This window comes from Leptinotarsa decemlineata, unplaced genomic scaffold, assembly GCF_025532065.1.
Source record: "Leptinotarsa decemlineata unplaced genomic scaffold, Ldec_3_MD MMD2_P_RNA_scaffold_12, whole genome shotgun sequence".
Lineage (NCBI taxonomy): Eukaryota > Metazoa > Arthropoda > Insecta > Coleoptera > Chrysomelidae > Leptinotarsa > Leptinotarsa decemlineata.
The window spans coordinates 12463457-12477247 of record NW_027412526.1 but is presented as its reverse complement, the minus strand read 5'-3'; the positions used below and the strand labels follow the sequence as shown (position 1 = coordinate 12477247).

At 32.6% G+C, this 13791-nt stretch overlaps 2 protein-coding genes across 2 annotated transcripts; both read right to left on the bottom strand.

Annotated features, from left to right (window-relative positions):
• Positions 1 to 3877: 3877 nt before the first annotated feature.
• On the bottom strand, positions 3878 to 4372 carry LOC141482155 (uncharacterized). Its single transcript, XM_074174929.1, has one exon. The coding sequence runs from the start codon at positions 4370 to 4372 to the stop codon at positions 3878 to 3880; it is 495 nt and encodes a 164-aa protein (XP_074031030.1).
• An 8196-nt stretch (positions 4373 to 12568) lies between these two features.
• On the bottom strand, positions 12569 to 13386 carry LOC111505801 (biogenesis of lysosome-related organelles complex 1 subunit 6-like). The gene has a single exon (XM_023160675.2). It carries the CDS (start codon positions 13206 to 13208, stop codon positions 12792 to 12794), a length of 417 nt encoding a protein of 138 aa, XP_023016443.2. The 5' UTR covers positions 13209 to 13386; the 3' UTR covers positions 12569 to 12791.
• Between the last annotated feature and the right edge of the window lie 405 nt (positions 13387 to 13791).

The following is a 13791-nucleotide window of genomic DNA, read 5'->3' as shown; positions in this document are numbered from 1 at the left end:
CGTCTTTGTATAAAGTTAATTTTCTGAAATTGATTGCTTTCTTCCTTTCTTTGAAAGAATCCCACATTTTTTTGTATAAAGATGGAGAAGTGAAAGCCAAAACTTTTCTTTTCCAAAAATACTTGGATGGAGAGACACAAATCACATAAATAGAAGTTGCTTAAATAAACTTCAACTTATGACAAGACAAAACCCTGGATTAGGATGTCTATACAGTAGGATGTGCTATAATATATTTAAAGATGTAACATCTTCAACTTTTTTGGGTATTTTTACCTTTCACAATTTAAAAAATAAAAATTGTTATGAAGAAGTTGAAAAGTGAAAATAGCCCAAAAAATAGCAGTGAGAAAACTTCGATTTCCTTGGCATATGGCATCATGTGTGAAATATTTTGATTTTCAAAAAATTCACAGAAACCAACGAGTTCTGACAAACTGGTTTGATGATGAACACCGTCGATAAATTTGGATTATTCAAGATTCAAGAAATTATTCAAAGAAATCGGAGTAAACATTCATGCATATGCATACGTAACTTAAAATAATATTTTATATCAGTATCATCACAATTCACATTCATCTTTCAATTTATATCATCATATTGTACAATAAGCAACACTAGCGACACATGAATAGGTTTATTAAAAAAATTATTTCAATGGATCATAATTTCTTACTTTCTCTTTGAAGATTTAATCAAAATATTAATCATCAGATGACACGACTTTGTTTTCATCTTTCAGGCAAATTGCTTGTTCTACAATAAAATAAAGTTCTTCCTCTGAAGCAAACCATTGAGGGGCCCATTTTTCAATTTTCTATTTATGAAATTCATGTATGAAATGATCCTCGAATATTTCTATAATAAAAACTAAACTGCTCTTCGTGGACATATAACTCAAATCCTGATATTCTTTCATTAGAAATTTCTAGTAAATATTAGTCAATGGAAAACTTATCTGTTAACTCAATGTTGGTAGATAATAATCCATTTCTGGACATTTGAGCTGCTTCAGTACCTATGATTTGACGATCAGATTAGCAAATGCTTGCTTCAGTACTTCTTCCAAAGAAGTAACAATTCCAATAATATCTAATATCTGTAAATGAAATCATTCAGTTTTTCCAAGCACACCTTATCTCAGCGATTGATGTTCACATCTCTAAACACATCGACATATTTGTATGAAAATTTTACACTTATGAGTCGCTACACCAGTGTATAGGCATCTTTACTTAGATAATAAAACTCAACTCTTGAACACCTATGTGACAGCATAATCATTTAGATTCTGCCTATAATTTTACCTTCATCACTTTATTTCTCATCGATAGCGGAATTAAAATGTGCATCTATTCATGTCGATCAGAATTCAAGGTTTCGTGTTTGTTATTCATGATTTTCAACACATTCAATGATTTCCTAGCTTGTTAAACCCAATTTTTATTTTTGTTTGAAAATACTATTCACTTCCTGGATACCGATATGTTATTCTTGATTGCACTTATTTACCTACATATGTATAAAAATGTTGTTTGGCCATTTCATGTTTTCCCGGAATCGTTTTAAGTTCTCAAAAGGTCTGTATTTTCTAATAAATTCAGATTAAGTGTTGATGTGGTGTTGCATGATCCTGTTTGAATAGCTCTAGAATAGAGATTCTATCTATCAAACTATGCTTTAGAAAATGAAGATGGTTCGACGGCTTGTAGTTTTGAATATACTTAAGTACAGTAATTGTATCATGTATGTAACTATTTTAATGTATCTTGTACCAAGATATTTGAAATCCGGAACTGACTATCATTATTTTTTATGTCTCTACTTTTTAAATATGTTACTGCGAGCATTTAATTGTATAAGGTTTCTATAATATATTCAATTTAATTCACTGTGAAGTAGAGTGGACCGACAATAGGTTTACAATAAGTTATGTATTTATTTTTGAATTTTATTTTTTTGTACATAATTGAAAATCTACACAATAAATTCGTTATGTAAGGTAATATTCATTTTTACCCTGCTTCGGAACGATAGGAGGCCAACAAAAATGGTAAGATTAATCAACTATTCAACATAATATAATACACAAGGTGAGCTATCGAAAACAAACTACACGGCATAAGTGAGGGGGAAAGAACTTTTCGCAAAGTCCAAAACATGTCAAATTTATTTGTGAATTTTTCAACTAGGAATGGGAGTTTAGTGATACCACACTGATGAGGGTTTTTCAATTCCCTGTCCATTATTCTCTTTTGAAAATCAGCCCACTCGTTGAGAAGATATTGAGTTTTGAAACACAAAAATCTAACTGGTATTGAATAAAAACTTATTGAAAATGCTGGAAATATGATTGTCAACCTTCAGACAATAATATAGGTTATCTTTAAACCTCTGTCATTTATTTTAAAACACTTGTTTTTTGACTTCAAGACATACAGAATCATTTTTCCTTACAGGTCTCCCAAAATAGGTAAAGTGTGATACCCCTCGTTTTTGTGTGTTCCTATGTAAAGCTCTTGAATCTAAAGAAATGAACTTTAAACGTTCAAGCCAGTCTCGAATATACCTACACAGTAGGTTGAATGGACTGACGCCTATCAGAAAACAACTACTCTCCTGGCTAATACCACGAAGGGCGTTGGATTCTATCCGACAGGCGTCAGTGCAGGAATCTTCACAGAAAATTTCCTGCATTTTGGAACGAGCACACTTGCAGACCGGTTTCGGGCTCATTAGCCACTCATCAGTGCAAGATAGTGACCATCATCGACCTAAAGTCAATGATATTCCATAATTGAAAATCGAAATTTTTTCAGAGTATTTCATTCCTCTTCCTAAGTTGGAGCGAAACAACAAAATGTCACTCCATCTAGTGGACGAGGTACTAACCAACTGGTTTCTATGCAGTGACGCCTGTCGGATATAATCCAACGCCCTTCGTGGTATTAGCCAGGGGAGTAGTTGTTTTCTGATAGGCGTCAGTCCATTCAACCTACTGTGTAGGTATATAGAGACTGACTTGAACGTTTAAAGTTCATTTCATTAGATTTGTTTACTGCCAGTCTTCAACATAGCTCACTGACTAATAATAAAGGTCTTGAGTCGGGTGACCAAGGAGACCACTCAGAACATTTTGTGATTGATGTGGAATAGCACCATCTTGTTGAAATACCATTTTCTTTGCAATGTTTGCGGGATCATACTCTATGTTATTAGTAAGAGCTGGAGTGATGGCATTTTAGAGTAAATCTAGGTACTTATCACTAGCGAATTTCCAGGAAGAAAAGAGACCAGTAGAAATTTTCAAAATTACCAGGCCACATGTTCACATTGGAAGGTTTTGTGTGTACCACGTGAATCACCATGATATTATTCAGAAAGAAAATACACTTATATAGGATTGAAGGCTTTTGAGGCTGGCGTCAATGTTTTGGTTGGTTTCCGGGTTCTGCTGTGGTCTTTGGTTATAATCTCCAAATGTCTCGACTACAACTGCGGCAGTCATCGAAGTACTCTTCTTTTAGTGTCAACTGAAACTGAAGTTCTCATTTCTGCCGTGTCATTTCGCACACTTTCTGTAATGGCCGGTTCGCGCGTACTTTCTGTGCGATTTGGTCGACGTGGCTTCGTTTTGGTACTTGTCAATGCTGTATCCCACATATGTGATAGGTATGTTCTCTCATCCTTTCTGTTGAAGTTCTCTTGGTGTTCGTGTATTTCTATGGCTTCTAAATACATTCTTGTTGAATAATTATTCGACGTTGCTAGCCTCTCGGTATTTTCGAACAGGATCTTGTGTTCCCCGTCGGACAGTGTATGTTCAGCGACTGCAGACTTCTCGGTCTGTCCCAATCGGCAACTCCGCTGGTGCTTAACTAGGCGGGTACCAGTGCTTCTTTTTGTCTGGCCGATATAGACTACCACAGTTACATGGAATCCTGTAAACCCCCGCCGATTTGAATGAATCTCTGCTATCTTTTGCTGATCTCAGATACTTCGTTGGTTTGAAGACGTTGTTAATTTTTTCCTTCTTTAGAATTTTCCCGAATCGGTTGGTGACACCTTCTATGTATGGCAGATAGACAGTGCCTTGGGCTTGGGGTTGATCTTCACTGGTGTTTCTCTTCTTCTCTTTTGGACGCGTAGCGCGGATTATATCTTTTCTGTCGTAGCCGTTCGCTTGTAACACATTTGTTAGGTGTTTTATTCTGTCGTCGACGTACCTTTCTTCATGACCTAGTTTATTGCCTTCCTTGACGAAAAAAACATCGAGGAATGGGATTTGGAGGTTTTCTTTCAATTCCTTGGTGAACTGGATTTTTGTATGAAAGCTATTCAGATAATTTAGGAAGCTCTTCTTTTCCATGGCTTCAAAAACGAATGAACCAGTGCTTCGGTCGTTTTTCTGAGGTTTGAATGGCTCTTTTTTCTCCATCAATTTGTACATACATTTTTTTTTCCATTGGAAATGAGTTGTCATGCCAAAGATCTGGCATACTACATTGAAAAGCGCCAAAACGAAGCTAAGTCAACCAAATCGCGAGGAAAGTACGCGCGAACCCGCCATTACAGAAAGAACGCGAGAAATCCGCACTATAAATGACACGGCAGAAATGAGAGTTTCAGTTGACACGGCAAGAAGAGTACTTCGACCACACCGCAGTTGCAGTTGAAACGTTTGGAGATTATAACCAAAGTAGACCAACCAAAACAAAAATACACTTGTCCGAAAAAAACACGTGCAATAGGAAATAACTTTTTGAGAAATTTTTTATTCTACTTCTCAATCTCTGTACAAAAAATATGGGAAACTTCCAGTCTAATCTCTCCCAAAAAATTACCCTTTCCTGTTCAGGAAAATTACTATTTCTCGAAGTTTGATCTCTCATAATTTCCCAAAATTTTATGTGTCAGTCATTGAGTCTTATACGGATGGAACTTGCACTTTTTCGGTACTTGTATGACTCACAACCATAGCGAGCGTTGAATAGCTTGGTATCACCCTTTTCTGAATTAACTGATACATTTTGAAAGCTATAAAATTATTTTGAAATAATTCACTTCATTTTACAAGACTCCTATCTGAATCTTTTGGCAAGCAAAAACTGCTAATTGTTTCGAAGGAATTTTTTTTCAACATTCAGATTAATAAAATGGTTTTTCATTTAAAATCGATTTCACTTTGACATTTTTACATTAATAGTACAATGCCTTTCAATAAAATTTTCTTTTACTTAACGTGAACACAATAAATAGTGATAAAACTAATCGACTTTATATCGGCTCAATAAGTTTTTATGTTTGGTAGGAATAGGTCTAAAATTGGCACTTTTAGAAAGTTTGCACATAAAAGGTTTCCAAATAGTTAGCACATACTGCAGACCAACTATGAATCGTGGAGGAGTTGGTATATGGACACATAACAAATTACAAATGAGGAAAATTATGGTCCTATTTCAGTCCCACATGGCTTTTCTGAATTATTTGAATATGCCTTTCTGAATAGACTTCATTAATTTTTAAATCAGCATTCCATTCAAATCCGAAAGCAACATGGTCTACTAATACAACAATGTTTTTATTGATAAATCAAATAATCACACATAATCACATTGATGTACCAGTACTATGTGATTCGAGCCGTGTATTTGGCCTTGTCAATCATAAAATACTGGCTTTAAAATTGTAAAATTATGGTATGGTTTTGCTCAGTTGGATAAACCGATTTCTTCCGAAAACGGATCAATTTGTGTCATTGCAAATTTCGAAAAATAATAGTACCTATATATTCAACGAAAGTCATTTTTTGTGGAGGAAAATCAGTTTTTCATTGGCCTTTTTTGGGTATTTGTTACCTTCCACAATCTGAAAAACAAAAGTTATAATGGAGAACTTTATACAAGTGTAGAAAGGCAAACTTTTTAGTTTACCCGATAAGTTACTGCGTAAAATCAAAGTATTTTTCACAAAGAAAAATCTTCTATTCATCAGTAACTTGTCGTATTTATAGTACCTACTTTCAAATACAACTATGAACATAGAAACAACGATGGCTATTCCACAGGGCTCCACTTGAGGTCCTATTTTATTTATCCTGTATACTCTATGTAAACAGCATTGGCTATAATTAAAGACGGTTGTTACACAGCTTAGGCTGATGAGTTTTGATTGATTGTCTCTGCATCTGATACTACAATTTTAGAAAATAAATGTTTGGGAGCATCGCCAAAAAAAATTTTTAAATCTCCAGTTCAATGTTAATAATATCTTTAAATAGTGATGGTAGTAGTGTTTTTAGGTACCTATTTATCTGAATGAATTCCTGAATTGGAATAGCCATTGCTAACATCTGATATCCTTACTGGAGTTTCTTTTCATTAATTTAAAATCGGTATTGACTAGAGCTTGGTTATTTAATATCTATTATACTCATGTAGATTCTAGAATTAGGTATGGTGTTTGTTTCTGGGTACGGTCAACTTCAACACAAAATGCATCTGTTGCACAAAAGCGCATTGTATGATATATGGCAAATATTTCCCAAAGATATTCTTGTAGACAGTATTTAAAAAAAATATATTTCAACTCTAGTATCAGCTTATATATTTGAAATATGTTTTTAAAATAAGTAAAATTTCACATTGAATACTCTTATTCACCACCACGTTATGAGAAGCAAAAACTAGTTCTATGTGCCAATTTCAAAATCAAAAGTGATTTATTTTGGGCCAGAATACATTGGTCCTAAAATCTACAATAATCTTTCCTTACCAACTGTAGGTGTAATTTTAAACAAACACTGACAGCATATCTTTTGAAAAAGTTTCATTATACACTAGCAGAATCTTTCAATTATTATTAGTCTGTTCTTATTTTACCATCACCACGTTTAATTTTCATAATCAACTTTTAGTATATTTATTTCATTGAGTTGACGTTTTTTATACAACGTTACATTGTCTATTACATTGTGTATAATTATTATTAACGGAAAAACAGATTTTAAACATATTTATACAGATTATTATTATAAATGAATGAAACGATTTTCAAAAGCAGGGGATTGAAACTGTCAAACTTGAACTCTTTGTTAATGTGTTATTGATAGTTACTGAGATATAACCCAGTCAACAATTTATTAACAAATGGCGCTAAAAATTTTCTGTTCAACTTACTGAATGTCTTTATTTAATACAAAATCGGAAATGAATATAATAAGTATAAAAACATAACAATACGTCGATTACTTATTTTTTTTACTATAAAAAAATATAGTAAACAAAATATTATTAAGTACACTGATAAAGAGAGCTCCACGAAGCGAAAAATTATTTAAACTTTTTGTGGTCTTCAATGAACACGCAAGTCAAGTAAAATATTGTCAATTAATAATTACCTAGCTTTTTCAATAATTTCCTTCAAGATTTTTTTCCAGCAAGAATCAATTTTTTATAGTGTTCAATAAAAAAAAATTTAAAACCTACTCGCTTTGAATACCGCGTCCACATCCTTAAATTTACCCATGGAGTCCTATTTTCGCTGTTGAATTGAAATTATAAATAATAGAGATAGAGTTTCAGAAGGTGGGACTTTTTTGGTAAAGGACCACGCACAAACCTTATGGAAGATGGCTTTTGGTGAATTCTGCTTATTTTTTGGTGTGATGAACTTTTTTTTGAGAAAAAAATTGCTCCAAGTCGGAAAATCGAGAAATTTGGTAGAAAAACGGGAGAAATAGGCCGTGTTATTTCGCAACTTCATGCCTCTCTGAAATTGTAGCATGTGCTTTAGCAATTCTTTCATGGGTCTTGTGTCTTTACAGCACTGTTTGCCAATAATTGCAGACCATACAGGGTGACGTATAAAGCCATAATCCGAGGAATGAAAAAATAATTTTCATTACATTACGAAAACAATAGATTGTGAGAAAGTTATTCTATGGATATGGTTATATAGATGATTCAACAAAAAATCGAAAAAACTCGAATTCGAATTTTTTTAAAATCATTATGTACATTTTCATGAAAAAAATGTGATTGCTGCAATTTTATTCAGTTAAAAAGTTTATTCATTTAATTCTAATTTCATTCATGTCATAGAAAATCTCATGAAATATAAATTGTGAAGAATCCTTCAGTGAATCTCGTAAATTCATAATCATCATATATTGTGTCTTTAAGCTTACACATATCTTGGAGATAAAGATAAGCAGATTTTGCGTATAAGTGGCCACTTCCATAAAAATAGGAAGAATTCTTTCCACGCATTTTAAATGTAATTTCCAATTGCCTGTACGTTCAGCCTGTATGAAATCTTTAACCAATGAGATCATTTGCCAGTACTGCATCCAAAGTTTTGCGGTAGGACCTCTTTTTTGTACTAATTTTAGATACTCAATAAATTTTTCTTTTATGATCCAGCAAAAATGTATTCATTAGCTACTTGTAGCTGTGTCCGACAACTCCATCGATAATGAAATTAATTCAGACAAGTACCTACTAAAAGTGTTCTCTGATAGCTCGTGCATATGCGTGCTCGGAAAGAGCTTTGTCGGACGAATTTTCGACATATATTTCACAAAAAGCCTCCTTAAGTCCACTACCATCCATGATGTATTCAATTGCTCCGAGGAACGACATCAATAAATGAAATCCTCCAAGTCTTATTTGGATTGAGGATAAATTGTAGGGATCATTATTCAAATCAATACTGCTCAAGATTTCACGAGCTTTATGGTGTATTGGTTGGTCAAACGTTACGAACACAATATTTTGCTCTTGTTTAGCCGCTTCTACCAACGATGTAAAAATGGTATCATAATCACTCGTTGGATTTTTTATGAACGGCACAGGAATAATTTTTGAAGTACGATAAGTCAAATCAGTGTGTACCTTTTCCATAAACCCATTCCAACCATCGGATTTGTTGTTGGCAAATTTGGAATAAGAACATGTAAAATCTGCCGAAGAAATTTCATAGTTGTCGGTAACATCTATCTTCTATCTGAACTGTTTTCAATCCATCGGAATTTTTGTTTTCAAAATGTTTCAATTTCACAAATCCAATTTCGCCTATCTTCGCCTACGTTTTTTGAGTAATTATAGTGTAAATTTTAATAAATAGTTCAAAATTGTACTTAATGATTGAAACATTTTTTTGAGTTTTTTAGATTTTTTGCATTTTCTGAAAACTATAGTAATGTATATTTTTTTACACCATCAGAAAGTAGAGATTTCAACGAACAAAAAGCACACCGACTTTTTGAAAAAAGCTGATATTTTGACGCGAGAATTTTCGATTGAAAATTTGGGAGCTTTTTTGATATTAAGTCAAAATAAGGTGAAAAATAAATATTTTAAATCAAATAAATTTCAGTGTATTTAGGACATAAAAAAGGTAAGTTTTCACCAAATTTCGTAGAATTTTTTTTTTGATAAAGATAAAAATCCAATTGAGCTTATGTAAAAAAGTTGTAGATCTTTTTATTACCTATCAATTTTCCATTCATCTTTTTTCCATAGGACTTGTAGTTTTGCCGGAAATCGAGATAAATCACTTTTTACCCTTAAAAACTCACCCCTTCCATTTCCCGAACTCAGATCGCCCGTAATTTATTTTTCCTCTCATTTTCATCATATTCCCATCTTTTTCTAATGGGTTTCATCCATTATTTTTTCACTTTTTACCATTTTTGAAGGCTTCAGCCTTGATAAACGTTTCGACATGGACCGCCGGACGAGATTTGCTCTTGTCTTTTACTGCAAGGCAACTGGATGAAAGCTGTAGTGAAAGACATTGGATGAAAGCTGTAGTGAAAGACATAAAACGAATCTCGTTCGGTGGTCGATGTCCAAGCTTGACTTTGCTAAAGATCGGAGACTTGTTTATCTTTTATATTCGTTTTTTGAGTCTTCCATTGATCCAATAGATACCTTTTTCGTAAGGAGAGATGTCATTGCCTCAAATGACTTTACTTTTATGGTTGAAAATGCTAGTTGAAGGTTCAAATTTACTTATTTTGTATAAATTACTAGGGATTATTCTTTGCGAATGGTATAACTCCTACACATTTTTATAATCATTTTTCAATCATGTGGTGAATTAAAGATTGGAAATTTTATCCTAATTTAGGAAAAAATGTTTTCATTATCACATAATTTATCTAAATTACTTTTGTCATTTTCAAAGTGGAAATGTAGGAACATTTTTTATAAAAAGTGTATTTTTCATAAACTGTTCAAGATAGTACATTGTGAAATTTGATTTAATTTTGCCAAAAATGTTCCACAAAACATTATGTTTTGAAAATCTTTCCCCTCTCCTACACTAAACTGATCCTAATATTTCCTAAAACTTTTTTTTACGTTTCTACACAATCTAAAATTAAGATATTAACTATTTCTTCTGATTTGAAACAGTTTATAATCTTCAAACAAAGTAAAATCTGATCTAGCAGGCTATGTCAACTGACAACTTACAAAATCTGATTACCACAAAAAACAAAATCACTCTTCATTAATTTCTCAGAGTATAATTTGAAAATGTGTTTTTACTAATTTGATGTGTGGTGAAGTGTCTGGTAATGAATATGAAATTCATTGTATCCGACGGTGGATTGATGGTTTTTCAAAGGTTTGAAACATTAATATCGTCTCCACTCTTAACTCATTGTTTCAATTTAATTATTTGACAATTTTTTTTCTCACTTTATTGTTAATTTTTGAGCTGCTTGTGACCGCTTATCTAAGAAAAAGTGAATTAGTTATCTAATCTAGTCTCCCATTTCAGCTGACAACTCACAAAATCCAATTGATAGAAAACACTAAATAGCTTGTGACACCACTTTTATTTACAAAATGTAGTTTTACTCTGTGCAAGTTTTTTACGAATCCAACGATGTCGGTCCATTTTTTTATTTGAAAAAATCAATTTCTGAGAAAACTATACAGAAAGAGAAATGGATCGCTAGCGAGTCAAACTGTTTTTGATAATAAATTGTTTTCATTACTGGACAGCGGCTTGGTGGCGAGATTTTATTTAAATTAATAATAAATTTTCAAATTTAGAATCTATCATCATGGTTTTGAAATTCAACTGTTATTTCTCATTAATGACTCCTCGGTTTTCTTACTGAAGTAATGACATGTTTGCAAATCATGCACATTCAATATCTTTGTGTTGACGAATTACAACTCCAGCCCTTACATTGATAAAATATTTTGGAATAATAGCTGGTTTTGACTATTCTGAATGCATTTCCTGATATATTTCAAACAAGTATTTTGATTTTGGCCCAAGTCAACTTGGGAAATCGATTTAGGTGATAATGATACGAATGACCATTCATATCATTATCATGCTTTTTGATTCCTTTTATTCCTTCTCATTCAACAGAATCTTAGGAATGAGCAGTGGGAAACTCTAAATGTTTTTCCAAATTGTTTTCACTGTCAATGTTATTCTTTGCGATAAGTTATGCTGGTTGTTTTAGCGTTCCAGTTGGATTCCAGCAATGAACGTTTTAATAGTAGTCTGAGGATGATACATATGTCGAACATCTTATCGAGAGAAGCATATTTTTATTGATTTTTGGGAAAGAAGCTTTTTAGTTTTTTACTTATACATTTCCATACAAAAAACGCGGAAATATTTGAAAGAAGGATGAACAATTAAGTTCGAAATAAACTTAACAAATATAGAAGTTTCTTTCAGATACAAACTGGAAGAAAAAACCCTCCCATATGAACATTCAAAATTAGTTTATATTTATGCATGATCTACGCATTTTTGTAAAGAGTTCATTTTGAACTTGATAATAAAGTTGGAGAAGTAGAAAGTGAAAGTTTTTTTCCCAAAAATTATTCCTTCATGAAAAATATACGCCCTTCAACTTAAACACGATTCCTATGGCTAGGAATGTATCAAATAAGTGCATGAATGTCTATGCATACTGTCACACAATTAATGTTAGGAGTACAAACTGAGTAGTAGTTGTTTCAAAAGTACTTTTTTCCGTATAAGTCAATGTTCATGTGAAATAAGTTGTTTTGTATCTGAAAGTGACTTCTATGGATGATCTACACATCTTCATGAATTCTGAACTTAATTGCTATCTTTCTTCCTTTGTAAAGTTCCCATTTTTTTATATAAAGATGGATGATCTGATAACAAAATGGCTGTGCCTTCCTCCCAAGCAGTCAAAGCCCTGTCACACAAAATTATCTGTAAATGTTGCGATCACGATTCATTAATTTCGGCAGTTGCATTAAATTGGTAGTACTGACCTAGCTTTCAAACATTACTGTCTAGTTAAAAGTTGATATGAGTGCTTCAAATACTTTTTACTATTTCATAATAGACACTGTTCCTGTGAAAGTTGTCATGTACAAAAAGTTACCTTGTATTTTCTAAATCATACATTGTTGATACTTGCACAAAACCAATTTAGAACTATGTATTAGGAATTATTCTTTTGTCTTGTTGATAATATGTGTTTTTAGGTGTATATACGTAAATACTCACAAAAATCAATATTATAAGGTAAAAAATGTAAACGATGCTCTCAGTATATATGATATATAGAATATATTGTATAAAATATTCGAATTGATTTTATGTAACAAAATGTAGGATTCCTGCACATCAATAGAATACATCGTTTCGGAATTCCTATATCACAAATTTAAATTCATTCTTTAACATATGAACCTCTCTTTACAAATTGAAGAGGCAAAAAGGTCACTCTTAATTTTTTCGAACTGGTTAAAGCAACTGATCTCATGGTTTCAGCTGGTGCTTGGTCCTGGCCCGATTAATTCCTCTTCTCTTTGGATATCCAACTGTGCTTGCTCTTTCATCTGATTTTCTTTTTCCTTGATTTGCTGCAGTTTTTCCGCTCTCTTCTTCAACTTGATACTTTTGTCACGAAGCTGCCTCATATCCTTTTTTATATTAACCAATTTGCCCTGATATTCTGTCATTTTCTTGAACATATCCTGCAGCCCTGAAGAATATTGCGCTTCTGCAAGGCTCAAGTTCTCATCATGAATATGAGAAATTAGAATATTTTGTTTGGAGCTTAGTTCTTTCAATTGTTTATTAATATTCTGCAATGGTGACTGATAGAGACTGACTAAACCTGCTGAAAGGTTTTCCACTGCTGGTCTATAGCAGTTTTCTCCTTGGGTATCAATATCAGACATAATATATTACCTTCAAAACAAAAGGCAGAGTAGCTGAAGTTTGAAAGAGGATTGATTTAATGAAAAGTTGGAAAATAGTTATATTTTTGTTTACATTTTTCAGTCGTAGACACACATGTCCACTTTGACACATGTCCTACACAAAATAGCAAAAAGGTTGCACCACAGTAGAGGTGTTTTCTGGCATATAATCCTATTCGAGCGTCTATTGAAAAACGTTTCGTAGTGACGTCATTAATAATAAGATTCGCCAGAACGGAATGATTCAATGGACGATTGTTAGTGTTGCCACTACAAAATTTTCGGGTCTAAATCGACTGATATTTTCTAGGCCTTTTTTGGAATAATTCAGAGTCGGAACATAATTTTTAATTTTAATAATTTCTGGATGTTCCCGGTTATATGAAATATTGAAGTTGATATGGACAAAAATAAAAAATCCTAGGGAATTTTGAGTCTGTACGTTGTTTAATAGTGATAATCCTGTCATTTTACCGTCACATGTCATATACCATATGAAATTTTATTGTTATATTCACGTATTGTTTATTGTATTCCGTAGAACAGGATCGTTCTGATAGAA